General features: G+C 47.3%; 1 protein-coding gene across 3 annotated transcripts in view; it reads right to left on the bottom strand.

The window, feature by feature from the left end:
* The window catches only part of PIK3R6 (phosphoinositide-3-kinase regulatory subunit 6), a 49,273-nt gene extending 33,621 nt beyond the window's left edge, over positions 1–15,652 (bottom strand). Inside the window, exons 1-2 of one of the 3 annotated variants that reach the window (XM_044249074.1) lie at positions 15,497–15,652; positions 943–1,044 (exon numbers count right to left, since the gene is read on the bottom strand). In XM_044249074.1, the coding sequence (XP_044105009.1) occupies positions 943–955 (13 nt within the window). In that variant the 5' untranslated portion in view covers positions 956–1,044; positions 15,497–15,652. Of the gene's footprint in view, positions 1–942; positions 1,045–1,906; positions 1,935–10,364; positions 10,420–15,496 lie in introns of those variants that run through there. The other 2 variants (XM_044249073.1, XM_044249076.1) reach the window with 2 other exon arrangements.
* Positions 15,653–22,341: the final 6,689 nt, after the last annotated feature.

Consider the following 22,341-nt stretch of genomic DNA (forward strand, 5'->3'; position numbering starts at 1 on the left):
GCTGTGTGAGGCTCTATGTAGTGGTGTGTGTGTGTGTGTGTGTGTGTGTGTGTGTGTGTAAAGGACACATGTCTGAGGGATGGTAACAACCCAGTAGCTGCACCTGCCTTGGGCATGCCCTCCCCTTCTCTGGATGGGGGTCTTTAAGGGCATCAGAGTCTACGTCTCACGAGGAGTGCTGTGGGACTTCCTGGGTGACCGTTGGTGATACACATCTCGAGGCAAGGGTCATCTCTCCTTGTGTCCCAGGCTGATAAGGGATGAAGAGTCTGGGGTTGGGAATGAGCTAGACCTTGGTTCTGATCGTGGTTCGGCCACTTACCAGCTGTGTGGCTTTGCACAAATTACCTAACTTGAGCCTCCGTTTCCCCTTCAATAAAACGAGGCAGATTACATTGATACTGTACCTCAGGGATCCTTCTGATGAATGCACAGGACAACCCTCAGTGAAATCATTCAGGGCATAGCACTGGACTGAGACTGCTAGGTCAAACCCTGCTTTGACTATATGGTATCTGTGGGTGGACCCCTCTGGGTCTCACTTTCTCCTTCTGCAAAATGGGGTCGATGATAACATCTATCTCATGGGGTCTTTACGAAGACTCAGTGAGATACTATTTGTCAAGTGTTTTTATCACTACTTGACATATTATAAGCACTACAGAGGTTTTTGTTAAGTAAATACAAACATGTGGTGATAGATTTTGGCCCTCATTGTCATTATCCCCAGTGTTCAGCGCAGTGACCTGTAAGCAGCTGGGTCTCATATAGGTCTGTGGCTGTCCACTCCTCAAGATGTTCTTGCATTTGGGCAGCTGAGCTGGGGGTCTGGGTGAAGGTGAAGGTGGTCCTGCCAGCCCTGGGGGCCTTCTCACCTGCAAGGGAGGCCCTCCCCACGACAAACCAGGCTTGTGACACCCCGCTGTCCCCAGTCATACTGACCTGAGCTCTCCATGGGAGGCTGGGGTGTGAGTGAGGAGGATGTGGTCGTCTCAGGCAGCAGAATGGAAAGTAAAGTGGTTGTTTTTCTGCAGAGAGGTGGTTCTGCAAAATAAGAAGCAGTTAGCTAAGTGGTGGGAAGGTACAGAAAGTATATTTGGGGGAGCGGAGAGGCTCCTAGGGGACCTAGACTCCTAACATTTTGGAGGAATTCTTCTATGGTGCTGACTGTGCACTGGGTACTCTTCTAAACACTTTAAAACAATCGAATTTTTAATATTCATATTAACTGTATAAGGTAGGTATTATCTTCAACGGATGGGGAAATTGAAGCACGGAGAGGCTAAATAATGATTCAAGGTCAAAGAGATGGCAAGTAAAGGAATGAGCACCGAACTCAGACTACCTGGCTCTCAAATGTCATGACCCCTGGCTGTCCCACCGTGACCCCAGTCAGGGGAATCCCCCCAAAGCCTGCTTCCCAGAGCAACAAACTCCAAAACTGAAAAGCAGAGGAACTCTGACCAAATCCAAGAACAAATGAATAAAGATACACATGAGAAAGCTAATTCAGAGAGAGAGAGAGAGGGAGAGAGAAATAAGAAAATATCAGGAATGGTAAGTGTCATATATATACTCAATGGAATAAAATATAATGTACTCTGAGTAACTGTAACCTATTGATAATCATATAAACAAATCATATAAATGAGCATTAAAATGTGATAGGCCATGAAAATGATTAGAAAAGATAACACAATGCATGCCACATATGTACATATATGATATGTAATATGTTTATTTGTAGCAAAAAAAAAATGAACCTGTATCTCACACACAGTTTTCTAGGGAAATAAAAATGACACAAAAGGCTGAATCAGGAAAACTGCTTTTGTTAGTGATCAATGAAGAAACAAAGAGAGTCATCAAAGAATTAGCTCTTAAAAAGTAATATATGTCAGGGCACCTAAAAGGCTCAGTTGGTTAAGTGTCCCACTCCCGGTTTCAGCTCAGGTCATGATCTCAGGGTCATGACATGGAGTCCTGCATCAGGCTCTGTGCTCGGTGTGGAACCTGCTTGAGATTCTCTCTCTCCTTCTGCCTCTTCCCCGCTGGTACACATGTTCTAAAATAAATAAATAAATCTCTTTTAAAAAAACCAGTTGATAGATGTCTGATAAGTTCTCTAAAACCAGCAATGAAAAAATGTTAAGCTATTTCAACTATTCAAAAGCATAAAGAAGGAGAGATTCTCTGAAAAAGCCAACTTAGCCTTGATAGCAAAATCTAGTAAAGATAGTTTAAAAATATAGATGAATCACTCCCCACTGACTGGGACAGCTGTTTAAAAAAGAAAGCGACAGCAAGGGTTGGCAAGGATATGGAAACATTAGACCTGGTGTGTTGCTGGTTGGAATTCAAGATGGTGCAGCTGTGGTGGAGAAAGAGTATAGTGATTCCTCATAAAGTTAAACACAGATTTACCACAGGACCCAGAAATTCCACTCCTAGGTAAATACCCAAAAGAACTGAAAATAGGGACTCTAGCAGATACTTGCATATCACCATTCATGGCAGCATTATTCAAAATAGCCCCAAATTGGAAATACTCCAAACGTCCATCAACAGGTGAATGGGTAAACAAAATGTGGTATATCCATATGATGGAAAATTATTCAACCTTAAAGTGGAATGAACTTTGGACACATGCTACATAATAGATGAGCCTTGAAATCATCATGCAAGTGAAATACATCAGGCCAAAAGGACAAATTCTTGATTCTATTTACATGAGGCACTAACAATCGGCAGATTCACAGAGAGAGAAAAGTGTAACAGAGGTTACCAGGGCTTGTGGGGAAGGAGGAGAGGAGAATTATTATTCAGTGGGTACAGAGATGAAAAATTTCTGAAAATGGACTGTGGTGATTGTACAATGTCGTGAATGCACTTAATGACACCAAATCCATACACTTTAAAATGGTTAAAATGGAAAATTTTATGATATGTATATTTTACCACAATAAAAATTATATTAAAAGTATAAAATATCACTGATCGAATTGAATGACTTAAAATTATAATGTATTCTGAATAATTCTAGATGATTGATAATCATAGGAAGGAATGTTAAAATGTGATACACCATTGGCAATTATTAGAAAAGAGAAAACAACTGTTGCTGAAGATACGGGAAAATTTTCTCTGTACTCAGTTGGTGAGAGCAGAAATTGGTATAGCTTTCCTGGACGGTAGTTGGGCAATAAACATCAAAATTCAAAATGTGTATACTTTTTGTCCAAGCAACTCCATTCTTAGGAATTTATCCTAAGGAAATAATTGGATAAGTGCATAAGGAAAGTATACAACAATATCCATCAAAACATTGTTTATAAAGGGAGAAAAACAAAAGAAACTTTAAGGCCCAATGGCAGAGTGTCAATTAAGCAAATTAAAGTTACTCATGCAATGGAATATTAAGCAGACATAAAAATGATGACATATATTTACATTTACTGAATTAAAAAGATTTTCAGAATTATTCATCTCAAACACTAGGTAACAAAACAGTTAACACATTTCTAACACATTAATTTTTAAAAATGTATTTCTAAATTTCCTAAGATGTATTGTAAAAAGTCAGTAAAAACTAAACATCAGGGCTCCTGGGTGGCTCAGTTGGTTAAACAACTGCCTTCAGCTAGGTCATGATTCTGGAGCCCTGGGATTGAGTCCCGCAATGGGCTCCCAGCTCTACAGGGAGTATGCTTCTCCCTCGACCTTCTACCTTCTCATGTTCTCTCTCTCTCTCTCTCTTTCAAATAAACAAAATCTTAAAAAACAAAACAAAACAATAAACAACTAAACATGAAGATGTGACACTGAAGGTCCTGGCTCTAGTTAACATGGAGTAAGTACACTCTGTTGTAACTCTCCCACTCAAAAAAAACCTAAAAATTCTGGATCGTATGCATGGAATGGCTATCTGAGGATTCTGAGAAGTAAATGGTATCAGGCAGAATGGGGAAGAAAACCAGTTCATGAACAATCTGGCAATGAGTTTTCTTCACTTCCCCCCTCCCCATTATCCGCTGGTCTGGACCACAAAGATAGCCTGAAACGCACAAGTCCACACTTAGGGCAGACAAAAAGAGCTAAAAGAAAAGCCTCTCTTTCTGGTCTTAGGATAAAAAAAAGGGGGTCCCGAAAGGATTGGAAAGATGGGGGAATTTACTTTTTATTTTGCAATTCCTCCTTCCATATCCCGCAGGCAATCTTTTAATAGCAACAGCAGCAACAGTGGTTGGCCATGGTGGCCAAACAGGTGCCTAAAATTCTGAAAAAGGGAAATTCTTCCCTCTGACTAGAGGAACTACAGTTCCAAGGGCATGGGAAGAATCCTGATGCTTTCTTCCCTCTATCAGAGGAACAAAACTAAGAATTAACAAACAGAAGATGAGTAATAAAGTGGTAGACCTGAATAAAAACGTATCAATTTTTATATTAAATGTAAACAGTCTAAACACACTAATTAAAAGACATAGATAGTCAGCATTAAAAAAAAAACAGAACCAACTCTATGCTGTTTACAATAAATTTACTTCAAATATAATGTCATAGGTAAGCAAAAGAACAAAAAATATATATATACTACTTGAATATTAATCAAAAGAATGCTGAAGTAGGTGTATTAGTATGAGACAAAGTAGATTTCAGAGCAAGGAAAATTGTCAGAATAAGCTTCTTATTACATTTCATAATGATAAAAATGTCAATTCATGAAGAAGTTATAACAATTCTAAACATTTCTGCACTAAAAACAGAGCTTCAAAATACACAAAGGAAAAGCTAATGAAACTAAATTACAAGTAGGCAAATCCACAATTATAGCTGGAAATTTTAACAACACTCACTCAGTGACTGATAGAACCAGCAGATAGAAAAGCAAGGACATGGAAAAACTGAATACTATCAACTAACTGAATATATGGAAAAATTGAATACTATCAACCAACTGAATTTAACTGGCATTCATAGAACACTACATACAACAACAGCAGAATATGAATTCTTTTCAAGTGTATAAGAAACATTCACCAAGATAGACAATACTCTTGGTTATAAAACAAACCTCAATAAATTTAAAATAACTGAATTATACAAAGTAGGTTTGCTGATCATAATGAAATTAAACTTGAAATTAGTAACATAAAAATAATTAGAATATCTCCAAATACTGGAATATTAAACAACACATTTCTAAGTAATCCATATGCCCCCAAAATAAAATAAGTGGGTTAACACTTCCCAACTCATTTTAGGAGTCTAGCATTCTCCTGATTATCTAAACCAGACAAAAATATTACAAAAAAAGAAAATAGACCCATATCCTTTATAAACATATATGAAAAAAATTCTGAGCAAAATATTAGCAAACGAAGACAAGGAATATATAAAAAGAATAATGCATAACAACTTGGTGGGGTTTATCCCAGGGATGCAAGACTGGTTTATTATCTGAACGTCAATCAGGGTAATCTGTTATATTAAAGACTAAAAAAGAAAAACCATATGTTCTTATTAGTTGAGGCAGTAAAAACATTTGACAAATTTTAATTTTATGATAAAAACTTAGAATACATTAGGACTATAAGGGAACTTCATTAATCTGATATAGGATTTAGACTAAAAAAACCTCTCAACTAACATACATAAAAATTTTTAAAAAACTGAGTAGTTCCCCTCCAAGATTAGGAAAAGGCAAGGACATTCACTCTCACCACTTCTACTAAACAAATCAACATATTATTGGAAGCCAGTGTAACAAGACCAAAAAAAAAAGTAGAAAAAGAAAAGTGGTGCACATATTGGAAAGGAAGAAATAAAACTATTTGCAAATAAAACAGCCCTATTCACACATAATAGGTGTACATATATAATCCCTAAGAATCTACCAAAAAATCTCCTAGAACTAATAGTGAGTCTGCCAGGATCACAGGATATAATGTCAGCATACAACATCAGGCATATTTCTATATGCTAAGAAAGGAACAACTGGAAACCAAAATTTAAAACGCAATGCCATTTAAAGTAGCTCCAAAAGGAAAAGAGAAAAATACTTAAAAAGAGAAATAAAGCTAACAAAACACTTGTAGGATCTGTATGACGAATACCACAAAATGCTGATGAAATAAATCAAAGAACACCGAAATAAATGGAGACACACCCTGTTTATGACCTGGAAGATGCAATATGGTTGAGATGTCCCTTCTTTCCAACTGATTTATAGATTTAATGTAATTCCAATAAAAATATCAGCAGATTTCTGTTGCAGATAGAAGATAAGCAGATTCTAAAATTTCTCAGAACTGAAGTAGCCAAAAAAAATTTTTTTTTTAATTTGAGGACTCATCTCCCTATTTTAAAAACAACCATAAAATTATTAGTGAAGGACTAGACACAAATCCAAGGAATAGAATAGAGGGTCCAGAAAGAGACACACATTGAAACAACCAATTGATTTTTTAAAAGATTTAATTTATTCATTTGACAGAGATCACAGAGATGCAGGCAGAGAGAGAGGGGGAAGCAGGCTTACCGCCAAGCAGAAAGCCCAACGTGGGGCTTGATCCCAGGACTCCAAGACCATGTCCTGAGTCAAAGGCAGAGGCTTAACCCACTGAACCACACGGGTGCCCCCAACCAATTGATTTTTTACAAAGTTGTAAAGAAAATCAAAGGGGAAGGATAAGTCTTTTCAACAAATTGTCTGGAAAAATCAATCAATCATCAATACACACACACACACACACACACACACAATACCTCAACTTAAATTCCATACCTCAAATCAAAGCGAACTTAAAATGCATCACAGTCTGAATGTAAAAGGTAAAACTATAAAGGTTTAGAAGAAAACACAGGGAAAAGTCTTCGTGACCTTGGCTTAGAGAGAATTCTTAGATATGATACTAAAAGCATGATCCATAAAGGGAAAAACTGATGAACTGGACTTTACCAAAATTAAAAACTTTGGCTTTGCAAAAGTAGCTTTAAGAAATGAAAAGACAGGGGAGCCTGGGTGGCTCAGTGGGTTAAGCCTCGGCCTTCGGCTCAGGTCAATCCAGGGATTGAGCCCTGCATTGGGCTCTCTGCTTGGCGGGGAGCCTGCTTCCCTCTCTCTCTGCCTGCCTCTCTGCCTACTTGTGATCTCTGTCAAATAAATAAATAAAATCTTAAAAAAAAAAAGAAGAAGAAGAAAATGAAAAGACAAAGTACAGACTTGGAGAAAATATTTTCAAATCACAAATGTGACAAAGAACTTGTATCCAGGACATATAAAGAATTCACAAAACTCATAAAAAACAAATAATAACCCCAAGCAGGAAAAATAATTGTTTAAACAGTTCGTAATATATATATCCTGATTGGGGTGATGGAAACATCAGTCTACACATGTGTTAAAACTCATAGAAGGAGAAGTGCCTGAGTGGCTCAGTGGGTTAAAGCCTCTGCCATCAGCTCAGATCATGACCTCAGGGTCCTGAGATCGAGTCCCACATCTGGTTCTCTGCTCAGCAGGAAGCCTGCTTCCCTCCCTCTCTGTCTGCCTGCCTCTACCTACCTGTGGTCTCTGTCTGTCAAATGAATAAATAAAATCTTTAAAAAAAAACTCATAAAAGGGCATAGTAAAAACAGTCCATTTCACTATATATAAATCTTCTTAAGTACATTATTTTTTTTAAAAAGAGAAGAGCCCACACCCTAATTTGTAACTGGCACCATGTGGTTATATGCTTAAATACTTATCACCAAACTCTAAAATTTACTAAACAAAGAAACAAAAAGCACTCCTCATTTGATGGGTGTTTTCATAGGTTTGTAAAACCAGATCCCGGTCATTTACACACGTGACACTAATTGCCTCTGGGAATGCACTTGAGGAAAGGGGCCGGGAAGGCCTCTGATCTTTCAATAGACACCTTTTCAGACCATTTTAATTTTTAAAACTTGTGCATGTTTTATATATTCTTAAAGCAAACAAGTCTCTATATGGATGGCTGATTTACAGAAAATAGAGTACGTGGACACCTACGACCAGGATGGAAAATACAGATTCTGAGAACCTCTACAGGACACATATCCAATTCTTTTTTAACAAATTTATTGCGAGGAAGATGCGGTGGTGGTGAGAGCACATGTGAAAATTAATGGTGCTGGGATGTGGGTGGCTAGGAATTCACAGAAATTAAGACTTTATTTATTCAACACAGAGGGATATCACAAGTAGGCAGAGAGAGGGGGAAGCAGGTCCCCACTGAGCAGAGAGCCCGAGGTGGGGCTCGATCCCAGGACCCTGAGATCATGACCCGAGGCAAAAGCAGAGGCTTAACCCATTGAGCCACCCAGGTGCCCCGGAATTGAGATTTTTATCAACCAAGACGATGCATGACTTTATTTTTTATTGTGGAACAGAGTGTGCCCAAGAGCGCCGTGAAACCTACGAATAAAATGGACACCTGTGAGCCCACTACCCAGCTTAGGAAGACTCCTGTCACGTTGCTTTGCGTATGTTAACTTAAAAGCAGGGTAACTTAAAATAAATGATAAAACTATTAAAATAATTGCCCTTCCCTCTCTTCCTGGGCACCTGTGGGGCTCATCCCTGGCCTCTTTCAGCTGCAGCCCCCCCACCCCGGGTGACATAGGTTTCCCAAAGTGCCAGGTAGAATGTCAAAGTGTTTCATGACACTTTGAAAAAGGGCTTGGTGTGGAGATGAGGGACCCAAAACTCCACCAAAGACAGGAACGTGTTGAGCATTCATTGCTGCTCATTCTTTCTGAAAAGGCTTCGTGGCGTGTTTTTGTGGTTGAGAGTAGACATCGAAACTGAAGGAATTGTGAACACGCAAACCTGAAAATCCAACTGTCGATGAGAGCATGTGGCTGACCCCAGGATGTCCCCAGTCTGGGGGGAGGAGCTGGAAATGGCAACGTGGGGTGGTCTGATCCACCGCATGGTGGGGACAGGGCAGACCCTGACTCCAGACCCAGTGATGCACAGAGGCCAAGAGAAGCTTCCCAAGTGGGACCCAGGATGTGGGATTTCCAGGCCCCCCTCTATTAGCTGTGATTAAGAATGAAAAGATAATCTCTGCCCAATGCACGGGGACCAAGCTATCATCACTTCTTGCTCAGATCATGGTCATCCCCCAATAAGTCCCCCTGCATCCACTCTTTCTCTACACCCCAGTCCTTGATTAAAGCCCTCCAATGGCTTCTCTTGGATCTTAGAATAACTCCCCACTCCTCACCCTGCCTAAATCTTGCCTCATTTGGACCCAGTGGACCTCTCCAGGTTCATCTCTCCCCCCTCTCCTTCTGGCTCACGAGGCTTTCACCTCTTGGCTCACTGTGTTACTCACACTTCCCAGACCTGCCTCAGGACCTTCACACGGCTCTGCCTGGAACACCTTTCTCCACCGTAAGCTCCTTCTCAATACTCAGGTCTCATTTAAAATTTTGCTTCCTCAGAGAGGCCTTTCCTCGTCAATCTACCTAAAATAAACCCCAGCACCCACCCCAGGTGATCCTCTAGCACACGCTTTTATTTTATTCATAGCATTTATCAGTTTCAGAAGTTCTCCTGTGTCATGATTAATTTTCTTGGCTATTCATTAGAACACGAGCTGCACCAACACTGGGCCCTCCTGGGTCTTCACCACAGCATGTCCACTCCTTGGGCAGTGCTGGTACCCAGTAGATGATGAAATAACATTCTGTAGAAGAAAGGTGAAGTATCTTGCCCCAAATCACATGGCTAATGAATGATGAAACCAGGGCTATACCTCCATCTCAGCTGGGGGGATGAGGTCACGGCCACCTCGCTTGCCCTCTGCACCCCTTCTCCCACCTCCAAATCTCACAGGGCACCCTCTGCACTAGTGAAAAAGAAAGAAATGAACACTCAGGTAAGCTTCTGTCCAGGTGGAATCCACGGATAAGGAATATTGAGCATCCTCGAAGGAAAAGAAATCACAGAGAGATAGATTAAAAGATGTGTGCGTGTCTCAGGACTCACAGTGCAAAGCTGGGGCTATTCTGGGCTTATTTTTAACAGAAAGTAAAAATTGTAAGAAGCGTAAACAACCAATGTCGGAAAGCCTCCTTAGCCGTTTTTCTCTTCATTCATTTGCTCGCTCGTTCATTCAGCAAACGCTTCTTCGGTGCTTATGAATATTTGCACAGGTGCTGGAGATGCTTTGTGGCCCCCCTGCTCCTCCGCAGACCTCTGTGATCTATTTCCTGTCCTTTGGGGCTGTTGACCATAAGATGGTGGGGGAGCCCTCAGGGGACAAGGTTGTACCCAGACAGGAAATGGAAAGGAGCAGAACCCGGTCATTCTCAGAATGCATCAACATTACCTCTCTTCACTTCATGATGGCATGCATTTCTTAGGAAATGAAGCCTGCCCATTTTGGCACCGAAACAGGTCTCTGATGGTCTTCTCAATGAATCTCATGGGGGCTCATGGCACATCATTTTTGCATGCCGACAACTTCAGGGGCTGTCTGCAGGTGACGGCAGCCTCCATCCTGCCCTGAATGGCTCGTACTTTCTGACTCCTTGGGTATGAGTCCCGTCTCAGCAGTGGGGGTGCACCTTGCACTTAGTGGGTGAATGGGGGCTACTGTCGACCGTTTTGTTGGCCTTTTAGTAATCCAGCCTGCTGCGGAGGGTGAGGTTTTGTAATTCATCCATGCGAAGAGGCACTCGCTGTAATGTGTCGGCTCAGAGGGGACTGTTCTAATTCCAACAAGGGCTCCCCACTGTTGGCAGCAACCGTGTCTCAGCCATCTCTGCTCTTCCAGAAGGCTGGGAAACCAGATAAGCACATGGGATTGTCTTGTAGATAAAATACAGAAACAAAGCCCGAGAAAACAGATCCAGGAAAAGAGCAGGAAGTTCCACAGACAGGGAACCTACAATTGGGCGGCTCAGAGGCCCCAGGGCTCTCTTCCTAGTTCCTGGGAGTGTTCAAAATGACTGATGTTACTAAGCAAACCAGAGGATCTATGGAACACAGTCGAGTCCAGACAGCAGAAATTGGGCAAGGGTGTGGGTGTTCAGACATGAATAAGGGAGACACGGTCCTCACCCTTTGAATTGGGGCCCTGACTTTTAAAGGATTTTCTAAGGACAGCATTGTGGCCCTAGCAGCCACACGCCTGCCCCACGATCAGCACACTGACACTCTCAGGGACCTGTGTCCACAAGTTCCAGACAACGAACCCATTTCCCAGATTCGCCCCAGGGCCCCAGTGACATGCTCTGCCTAGTACAGATCAATAAAACTCACTTTTTGATGAACCACCATGCCAATGGCAAATTGAGAAGATTCAAACCACTCTAGAGTGAAAAGCCAGTATCCTTAACCCTTGTCTGGGCCATCGGCTCCCCTACCCAGAAGAAGCCGGAGATTCAGAAGATCTGAATCTGTGGCCAACTCTTAAGAAGTCCTATTTTATATAAAAATCCAGACTCCCAACTTTTACATAAAAGGAATTAACAGGAAGATTTGGCAAGACGGGGTCCACTTCCCTGCATGGCAACTGCCCACAGGTGTGCCCACCCTGTGAGCAGAGGCAGAGACACCCGTGTTCCCTGGTGCTCAGGAGCTTGGTTGGGGCATCATTCATGCCACTGCAGGCCCCTGTCAGCAGACCGTGAGCCATCTGTAAGCTACACTGCGTCTCCCCAGTCCTAATGTTCCACAAGCAGCTAATGGCTTTTCAGGGGTGCCTGGATGGCTCAGTCCATTAAGCGTTCGACTCTTGGTTTCCGCTGGGTCATGATCTGATCTCATGGGTTGTGGGACTGAGCCCCGTGTTCAGCTCTGCGATCAGCAGAGAGGCTGCTTAAGATGCTCTTTTCTCTCTCTCTGCCCCTCCCCTGCCTTTGTGCTCCCTCTCCAATAAATAAATCAATCTTCAAAAAAAAAAAAAAAGATAGTATTTGTGAGCTGGGCACTGGGGTTGCCAATGGTGCCCATGTGAATCAGTCAACAAACACCCACGGAGTGCCTCTCCACTTCCCCTGGCACCATGCAAGGAGTCCCATTTGTGAATGGACTGGTTGCCTCTGCTAGAATGTTCCCTGAGGGCAGGACTCTGTTTATGCACTGCTAGGTTCCCATTACCTGACGCTGCTTATACCAGTAGAAGGCCCCTGATAAGTATCTTTGAATGAACGAGTACTAGGTGCTCACAGGAAGACAGGACAGGGTCACCATCCCTGACCGTTCTCAGGCCAGGGAGCAGAAAGAAGTCTGTGGGGGTACGACTGGTTGGACAAATGGCACATGAACTGAAGACTGTGTTGGTGCTCAGAATGCCGGCGTAGGAGATGACCATGTTGGGGAAGGGGACCCAGGCATGGCGGTAAGAATGACATCGTCCTCTGCCACCTGTGCGTGGGGGTCCAGCTCAGGTCCCACCTTGGACAACTCAGGTTGTAATGTCCCATTGTGGCTTTTGTGCCACTACCGGAGCAAAGGGCACATCAGAGATCAGCTCATGTGCCTCCCCCACTGCCCCAAGTCACCGCAAGAACGTGACAGCACAAGAAAGGAATACACCAGCCTCTGCTACCAGTCAGGGAGATTCCTAGCAGCTGGTGTCGGCAGCAGGGAAAGCAGCCCGGGGTGGGTCCCCACCACGCAGGAGAAGCACCCCCGTCCTTGCGAGCTGCCTCTCACCCTGCCCCACCCCCTGGTGCTCCTTCAGTGTTGCCTTTACTGAGCCTTGCTGTGTGCCTGATCCCATCCTGCAGGCACAGGTAAGAAAATCAGGTCTTCCACAGGGGACCCAGTAAACGGATGGATTCACTCACTCATTACTTCGTTCAGCCCCTTCTAGACAGTGAGACACCATTCCAGGTCCTGGGGATGGGCAATCATTTAAAAGAGACAAAAACAGCTGCTCTGAGAGAGACTTGACTTTACTGAGTGTGTCACAAGCATGCAGGGGATGGACGACAGACTCGATAATTAAGTCATATACTAGCTGATGGTCAGTGCTGTAAGGACAAGGCTGGGGAGTAGAATGTGGGGCTCCAGGGCTAGGGTGAGGTTTCTAGAAGGTTGCTCAGGGAGATCTCATGAAGGAGGTGAGCTCTGGGTGGAAACCTGCGAGAGGCATGGGAATGAGTGGAGCCGTATTGGCCTGAGATGCTCCGACTATATTCTCATGTGCTTGTTGCCCCATGAGTCATCAAGTCCTCCGTCTTGGACTCTCCAGTCTTATGTTTTCTGCTGGTAAAACTGTGGCTGGCTAACTGAATAGTTGGGGGGGGGAGATTTGAGGCGCTTCACAATTCTTTAGGTAGGGACAAGATCAGAGACAAAGGATGAATGACTGGGCTGGGATTCAGAAGGTACCATTCCTTAAATACAGAATATTCGCAATAAACAGTCCTCAGAGCAGGTGCAGAGCCAGCTGATCATGGCTTTGGAGTGAAACAGGCCCGGGACCCACCACTGAACCACAGAGGTGGCTGGAGGGGATGGAGCAGGAAGAAGCCAACAGGAGCCGTTTCCCCGCTGCTGTTCCCAGCCCACTGCTGGTGCAGGACATGGTGGGGAAGACTTCTAGCTACAGGAAGGGCTTAAGGAAGCGGGCTCAGGGATCTCAGAGGAGGATCTGGGGAGGCCTGGCTCAGGGCCTGTGTTCCAGCAATGAAGACCCCAGCTTCTGACGATCCCCCGCCGACCCCCAGTACCCCAATCTTCCCCCATCGCTGGCCCCTGGGCCAGGTCGTTGTTTACATGGAACCTCCCACGCACCCTCCCTGCGGCCAACCCCCCAGGTACAACCAGGGAAGGAAAACACGGAGTTTCCCAAGATGGCAGCTCTGCCGCCCACCTGTCCTCGCTCTGGCACAGGGAGAAGGGACCTCCCCACCACTGACCCACTTCCTTCTCCTCCCACCAGGGAAGTCTCAACCCCCCTGAGTTTGGGGGACAGATGCTATTTCCAGCATTCTGACTTTTGTGCTCCATGGAGAGTCATTCTTGCCATAGCACACCCCCGTTCTTTGGTTCGGAGCGTGTGATTAGTGGACCCACAGCAGAAAGGCAGAGCTCAGCCCGTGAAGCCCACTTGGGCTTTCTAGATTCCCGAGGCGCCGGGAACATGGGGGCCCTGCTCCCAGCTGTCCCCTGGGGATGGGGCAGGCCTGTTTCCCCTGCCCTGTCTGCCTCTGGCCGGGGAGGAAACACCTGGATGTGAGGGAGAGCCAGTCTGGGCGGTGGGGGATAAGGGAAGGAGAGCATTGTTCTGCAGGGGGGGATGGGAGGGCAGGGAGCCTGGGAGGAATCTCCCGGGGACCAGGTTCACAGCCACCACAGCCAGCCCAGGCAGGGCCCGGGGAAGAAGCGCTGTGTGGCCAAGTGGCGGGGCTGCCTGGGTTCCAACGCTCTCTGTTGCTGTGAGTGACATCTTGGGCTACTGCTCAGAACTTCTGTGCCTCAGTTTCCCGATCTTTAAAGGAGAGCTAATAATAGCACCAACCTCGTAGGAGTATTGCCAGTCCTAAATAAAAGGATGCTCACCAACATCTCAGAGGAAAGGCGCGGAGCATCTACCGTCTGCAAGCCCTCTAGGAGCTCCAGCTAACACAGCCAGAGTTGCAAGCCACACATTCCCACAATCCCCTCGCCGCATTCCCACAATCCCCTCGCCGCATTCCCACAATCCCCCCCGCCGCACTCCCTCCCCTGCTCTGTGAGTTTGCACACCTGCCGTCTGACCTATGCACACTCCCTGCACCTCCAGGCTCACGTGCCGCCTCCCCATGCAGAGCCCCCTCACCCCTCATCTCACCAAGGCCCCCCACGCCCTTTACTTTCATTCATGCCACACTCGACACCACAGCGGCTGGAGCAGAGACTGGCCTCCCGCGGCCCGGGGAGAAGATGCTCGATCGTGCGCGGAGAGAAGCGGCCGGGCCAGCGTGATGGTCACCTGCGTCCCCGGGGGCAGGATGGACAGAGGATGTCCCAGAAGGGGTGCGGGCGGGACCAGAGGCTGACCCTGACCCGGCGCCTGGCTCGCTTGCTCTGCAGCCCTTGCCACCTTGCCTCACATCTCCGAGCTACGAATCAGGCATCAAACGCGCACCCGGCCCACCTGCTGTTGCTCGGGAGAAGCCTCGGCCGGTGAGTACACGCGGCCGCGACCCGCGTGTGTCAAATGTTACACTATTATGGGCACTTACAGCATTTGGGGAGGAAAGAAAGAAGTACTCTCATGGGTCCCAGGTCCCTGCTTCTTGTGAAAGGAGTAGATGATTGTCACTTGGCCCAGTGCCACTAGCGGCCCCCGCATCTCGGAAACCCTTCTCCGTAAAGCTTGCTACGTATGGAAGAGCCAGGGCCGTCTTAGCCCCTCGAGGCTCCCGGCCGACATCCCTCCTCTCAGCCCCTCCATCCGCTCTTCTCCCATCTGCGTCTCCCCGGCTTCCTCCCAGGACACCTTACACCCCAGCCAGCACCTACCTTGTTTCGGGAGGAACTCGGTTCCCCTAAGTCTTTACGCTGACGGGCTCCCCACGGTCCGGCTCAGGGAGGCTGCCCTCACCGGAGACCCCGATCACTTTAGTCTCCACAGCAGCCTCTGCTCTACAGAGAAAGGCCCCGTGTGGCCCAGGCCCAGTTCTGTCCCCTCCTCTTCCTTCCCCTTCCCCGTGGCCTTCAGAGCTCCTCCCAGAACACATCCTGCACTGAAGTTGATTTCTGCAGAAGCTCTGTGGTCACCCTGGAGCCCTGGGGGTTCTTTCTTTGGAAGGGGGCACCTCCACAGAGTACCCCCCTATCCCCCGCCCCAGGCTGTGATGCCCGGAGGAGCCCTGATCTCTCTCCCAAGCTCTAGGCACCCCAAACCCACTGTCCCTGCCTGGACACTGCCAGCCAGAGGGTCATCCAGCATATCCAGCTCAACCTGGACAAACCACGCTCTCTTCCCCCACCCCCTGCAAACCCACCTCTCTGCTCCTCATCTCAGAATCAAAAACTTAGGTGTCAGCCTCAACACCTCCTTCTCCCTCACCAGTTCCACTTAAGTGGAACCAAGTCCTGTGTCATAAATTGTCCCCTTTTTCCACCCCATGGCTCTCACCCCTTCATTGGGCCACCATAGTCCTCCTCCTGAATGACCAGATAAGCCTGATCTTGCCTCCACCTCCCAGCCAAAGGCCCCTCTCTGGTGCTGAAACACAAATCTGGTCACTTTACGTCCCCAGTACAGCCTTCAATGGCTCCCTGTTACCTTTAGGAGAATGGCCAGACTCCCAAGGCCTGTCTTGACCTGATTGTTCCCTGAACCCAAGCCCAGGTTTAATCCCATAACTGTGACCCATCCCAGGAATCTTGGACACCTGCAGCTCCATAGTGGTCCAGGTGGCCCCTGAGCTCCAGCCTGGAGCATGTGCTGTGGGGTCCCTTTCAGTCTTCCCAGCTCCAGCAGAAAAGAACAAAAACACAAGTCAGAGAGCCTGGAGAACAGCAGAGTGTCGTGCAAGCTTGGGGAGGGGAGGGTGTTAAGGACATGGCGGTCAGTGGCATCAAAGACTGCAGAGAGAACACGGGTGAGGAGGCCGATGAAAGCATCTGCTAACCTTGGCAATTAGGAGGGAGCATTTCCAGGGAGCAGACCACCATGGAGGTGGACCCATTGACTAGCTCCTCACGTTCTTTTTTTTTTTTTTTCCCTCACACTTCGAAGCCAAGCAATATTTTGGGAAATCTTCAGCACCCTTCTAGACCTTTGGAAAGCTCACAGACACTATGCTCTCAACTGATTTGGCCTAATGGTAAATGGTTCTGGAGAGAGACTGATTGTTGACAGTGCCGTTTGAATGCCTGGATTCAGCCATGCCTGAAACCCTAATAATGCCTGGATATACTCCTGATTGTTTGTGTGAGTCATTGCATTCTCTTGCCCACCTGTTCTCAGTAAGACGGATTGTGTTGGATTTCTGTCACTTGGGTTTCTCCTTTGCAAAAAAGAAGTGACTGGTCTTTTTTCTGCCAAGATTTGGGTGGGTTCTAAAGAAGAGTGCATTTAAAAAAAAAAAAAAAAAAGAGAGTCCAGGATTTTAAATCATTTGCTCCGTGGGTCAGTCCCCCTGCCATATGTAATTTTCTGCACCCCCTCACATGACTGGAATTATATTCTATGTCTTTGAGTTCCGCCTCATCTCTCCACCCTCCCCCAGTAAGTCCCAGGGAGGCAGAGGCTAGGTCTTACTCAGGTCTTACTCATTATACTATCAGTCCCAGGACAAGAGACTCTTAAGAGACTGTTTGGCTCATTAAATACAACGAATGGATGGATGGGGGAGTGAATGAGGGCAGTAAGTCCAGGGCAGGATAAAGACCAGGTACTCCACCCCCCGCATGACCAACACTCAGCAGCAGTCAGTGTGGCCATAGTGGGCAACCCCCCTCCTTATCAGTTTCAGCCTAACTGAATCGGAAATCACAAGCTGACGGGGCCTCCTGTGGCCGCACTGTCCTCTTTCAACAGCTAACATCTTGCTTGGCCCGCACATTGGGTGTGATAGCCACAGGCTGCCTGGTGACCATGGACAGCCCCAGAGCTGTCCTCTGCAAGGAGCAGCTGCGAGATAGGCAGCCAGGAACAAGGAGGAGGGAGAGAGGAAGGACCAAGGACCCCTACGTGTCCCTTGCACCACCCAACCATCACCAGGGTGAGGTGGCACTGCCCTTTTGACTGATCCCAGGGACGTCTTGCCTCTCCAGAAGCTCTCCTTAGAGTGGAGTCTCTTTTCCAATGTTGCAAAAAGACCCTCTCCAGCCCCTTCTAGTCACTGAGATACTTTGTATCATTGTCTATCCATCACTAAGCAGCCAAGAGCTTTAAGCAAATTACATTTGTAACTTTTAAACCCATTACATTAAATCCTTTTGATAACAGCAGTGGGCAAGGGGACCAGAGCTGGGATCCGGGCACTGGAGTCACTCAAGCTTGTTTGCTTTGGATGCAAGATGCCTGGGGGTCACCTGTGCCCTCGCTCCAGCTGCACCTGTGGGAATTGTCTCGGGAAGCTCAAGCAGCAAAGGCAGACTTCATCAGCCCTTGCCATTTTCTAAGGAATCCGCCCACAGGAAATCCCAATAAGCAATGTAGATCTTCCTGGAGATTACAGGGCAAGGACGGCAAAAGCCTGTACACATCTCCTAGCAAGCGATTGAACAATCCTCCATGGGAAAGACAGATATCATTTGATGCCGCTCATATGTGGAAGTTAAGAGCCAAAACAGAGGAACAAAGGGGAAGGGAAGGAAAAATAAAATGAAAGCAGAGAGGGAGACAAACCATAACAGACTCCTGACTGTAGGAAACAACCTGAGGGTTGCTGGAGGGAAGATAGCTGGGGGAGAGGGGCATTAAGGAGGGCCTCTGGTATAATAAGCACTGGGTGTTCTACGCAACTGATGAGTCACTAAATTCTACCTCTGAAACTATTAATACACTGTATATTACTTAAATAGAATTTAAATTAAAAAACTAAAAATAAAAATCTCCCATGGACATCCTATTGTCCAGACGCCCTTGGTCCGTGCCATGCTGTTGGACTGGTGGGCTGCTTTCTGCTTTCTCTTCTCTCCCCCAGTGACTCTGAATCACACACTCCTACTTCCTCCTGCTCAGACTTTTTCACAAAGGGAAGTCCTCTTAGAAGTGCATTCAGGGCTGGTGCCTGGGTGGCTCAGTCGGTTAAGCATCCGCTTTAGTTTGGGTGGTGATTCCGGGGTCCTGGGATCAAGTTCAGTGTCGGGCTCCCTGCTCAGTGGGGAGTCTGCTTCTCCCTCTGCCTGCTGCTCCCCCAGCTTGTGTTCTCTTAAATAAACAAATAAAAGCTCATTTTTTAAAAAGTGCATTTAGAACACTATACCTCCATCATGACCACTGACTCCAGGTTTATAATCCCCAAAACTCAGGAACAACACCCAGAACCAAATGGCTATCTGGTTGGTGAGAAAGGTAGGAGAGGTACCCAGATGGAAACACACCTTCCTTCACGTATACAACCATCTCCCGACCTGGACAGTTATGGAGATGGCTCACCTATGTGGTGGGGGTGGGACTCAAACCAGGGGCTTCCCGCAGCTTCCCTGGGAGGACCTATGGCGACAAGTCAGAGAGAAGCTTGGCCAACCCTCTTAGGCTCCCATTCCCACTCTAAGAAGACTCAGGCAAGACACGGCAGGTGCCCACCTGACATGCACCTCTGCTTCCAAAGAATTCCCTCCAGCCCTCAGAGCACGGCTCAGGGAAGCAGGGGCAGAGGACGACGACATGCTTTAAACCAGTGGTCCGCCATGAGTGGTCCCAAAATCAGTGGCATCAGTTTCTCTTGGGAACCTGTTAGCCCCTAGTAGTCTCAGCTATGGATGTGGAGAGACAGAAGAATATGGTGTCCGGGAATTTCCATCCTTATCTCTGGCAGGGCTGTCCTGTGGGGTGAGTGTGCGTGTAGAATTAGGACTAGAGTCAGGGGACCATCATAGGAAGCAGGCTTGTGCTCTATATCCATCCACTGGTTCTTTCAGACAGTCTTATTTTTGAGGAAAGAGAGTTTTGATTGTAATGTCAACGTGTTTGTTTGTTTTTAATTTTAGTGTTTCAAAACATTACTTAAGGGGCGCCTGGGTGGCTCAGTCCGTTAAGCGTCCTCCTTCAGCTCAGGTCATGATCCCAGGGACATGGGATCGAGTCTGCTTCTCCTCTTCTGTTCCTTCTCTCGCTCTTTGTGTCAAGTAAATAAATAAAATCTCTAATAAAAAAAACTAAGCCACTCACAGATACATTTTCATTACAAAAAAACACTCCTATTACAGAAGTATACTGAGTGAAAAGGAAAAACACCCCGCCTCTGCACCCCTACCTTCTAGTATCGTTTTCGTCTCCACCCGGTGATAATCGGTGTTGCCCGCCCAGGGTGATTATGCAAAGTGATCTTCCTGGAGCACCGAGAGCACCAAAGATAAGTACAAAAGGATCAATTTCTTAAACGTCAAAGTCGGTATTTCCTGGCCCAGCACCATACGCACATGGGTCCAGATGCGGAGAAAATCAGCCCATGCCACCTCGGACACACCGGCCTCCAAGGTGGAGAAGAAAACTTCCCTCCCCAGGATTTTCCTGTTCTGTGCACCTGTAGTCCTTCCAGAATCCTCCGGGGCCTCTGGGCAGGGGCGGAGAGAGCCCTGGGCAGCCCTGGGGGCGGGGCCTAGTCTCCCCGCACCTCCCCTGTCCTCAGGCCCTATGGGGGCTGGAGAAACCGAGCTGGGGAGCAGATCTGAGCGCTCCCCCAATGTGAAGGAGCCTGGAGCCTCTTGTTTTATAAGAGACCTATCATAGTCGCTGTGTTCTTGCACTGGAATCCCCACTAGGAATAGGGACAGGTCAGCAGGGCAAGAAAGCTGGACGTCAGGAGGGCTGGGGGTTGATAAGGATCGTTGAGAAAACTCAAAGACCCCAACCCTTTATCATCTGTGCCAACTGTCGGCCCCTCACGCGCACGCGCACACGCACACGCACTCAGGCGAGCAGATACACGGGACCTGGCTGGACTCTGTTGGAACTTTCCTCTAGCTGCGCAGGTCTCTCCTACCGTCTGGGTCTCAGTTTCCTCCCCAATGACTATCCTGGTTCTCGCCTTGAAACTTGCGACTAGTTTTGCTCAGAGAAGGCCTCTGTGCAGGGGTGGGGGTGGGGTGGGACTGCTCTGTCCCCTCCTGCTGCTCCCACTTCATAGGTCTTGGGGGAATCCCTGGGGCCAGCTCCTGGGCCTGGAGCACTTCCACACAGGGCCAACTTCCTGACTGCTTCCCCCTCTGAAGTGGAAGGTATGGGCTTGTCTGGAGCCCTGCCAACCCCCTGGGCCTTAGCTTCCCCACCCCACCCACTTTCCCACTCACCCCCATGCCTGGGGGGTGTGCGAAGACCCTAGCTTCCACTCTGAAACCACCAGAACTGCAGAATTCCATGACAATGAAGTCAAGCCTCTTGGAGAGCTACATGAACTTTACTTTTCTGGGCCTCACTTTCCCCAGCTCTGACATGAGTGGCTTGAGGGAGCAGCCTAGCTGAGTGGTTAAGAGCTGGGACTCAGACTCAGTGATGTGGGCTTGAATCCCATGTTCTCCTTTCCGCTGTCCCTGTGACCTTGGGCAAGTTCCTTAGTGTCTCTGTTTCCTCATCTGTAAAATGGGTCTAATAGTACCCACCCCACGGGGCTGTTGGGAGGCATGAGCATGATAACAGAGGTATGTAAAGCTCATGGGCAGTGCTTGGCACGTGGACAGTAAGTGCTATAAAGTGTTTGCTAATATCTCATCTTGTGCTAGCTTGACTTTCAGTGGAGATTTTTCTGATCAGGTTGCAATAACTAGGAGGCTCGACCTTCCGAGCCCTTGTGTTTCTAAGATTCCTCCAATGGGTACCTCACCCTGTGCAGAGAGGCCCACCATGTTCAGGTGATTGGTGTGGCCTCAGCCATCTTTCCAGCGACCACTGAGAGTCGTGGAGTGTTATGGACATTGTGTTTGGGTCCACCCCTAATTCCTATGCTGCCCCTCCAGGGTGACAGTAATTAGGAGGTGGTGACTTGGGGAGGTAGTTGGGTCTGGATGATGTCATGAGGGTAGAGCCCCCAGCCCTGCCTCTTAAGAAGAGGAAGAGATGCTAGGGCTGCTTCTCTCCACCGCAGGAAGACACAGTGAGAAGGCGACCATCTGCAAGGCCGGAAGTGGGATTGCACCAGAAGCAGAATCTGACAGCACCTTCATCTCAGATGTCCCAGCCTCTGGACTGTGAGGAATAAACACCCGTTGTTTGCCCACTCTGTGGCATTCGTGATGGCAGCCTGAGCAGACCAAGACAAGGGACTGTGGTCTGAGCTGGAACGCTTGTGTGCCTGCTGCAGGGAACAGAGAGGAAGTGGTACAGGTAGGGACAGTCTGCCACCTGCCTGTCTCTGTCCCCAGAGGGTGGGGGAGGACAGCCTCTGCCAGAATAGCCAGCTTCCTTTACCCTGATGACAGGCCTGAAGAAATAGAGGGATCCAGGGATGGGAAAATAGAGAGAAGCCCCCACCCGCCACCCCTAGGGCAACAGTGCTGGATCCCAGCGCTGGAGAGGGTGGTGGTTGTGAGAGTAGGGGAGGGGAGTCCAAAACCCTGGGCAAGCACCAGGCAAGTGGGGTCCACACACACCTCTGCGAAGGGGCTGGAAACAGCTCTGATGCCTCTGCTTTGAGCAGACTGAAGGGGATGTAGGCATTCCCTGCCCCAGGAATTGTGGGAGAGCTGGT

Source organism: Neovison vison, chromosome 5 (genome assembly GCF_020171115.1).
Source record: "Neovison vison isolate M4711 chromosome 5, ASM_NN_V1, whole genome shotgun sequence".
In the NCBI taxonomy this organism is placed as follows: domain Eukaryota; kingdom Metazoa; phylum Chordata; class Mammalia; order Carnivora; family Mustelidae; genus Neogale; species Neogale vison.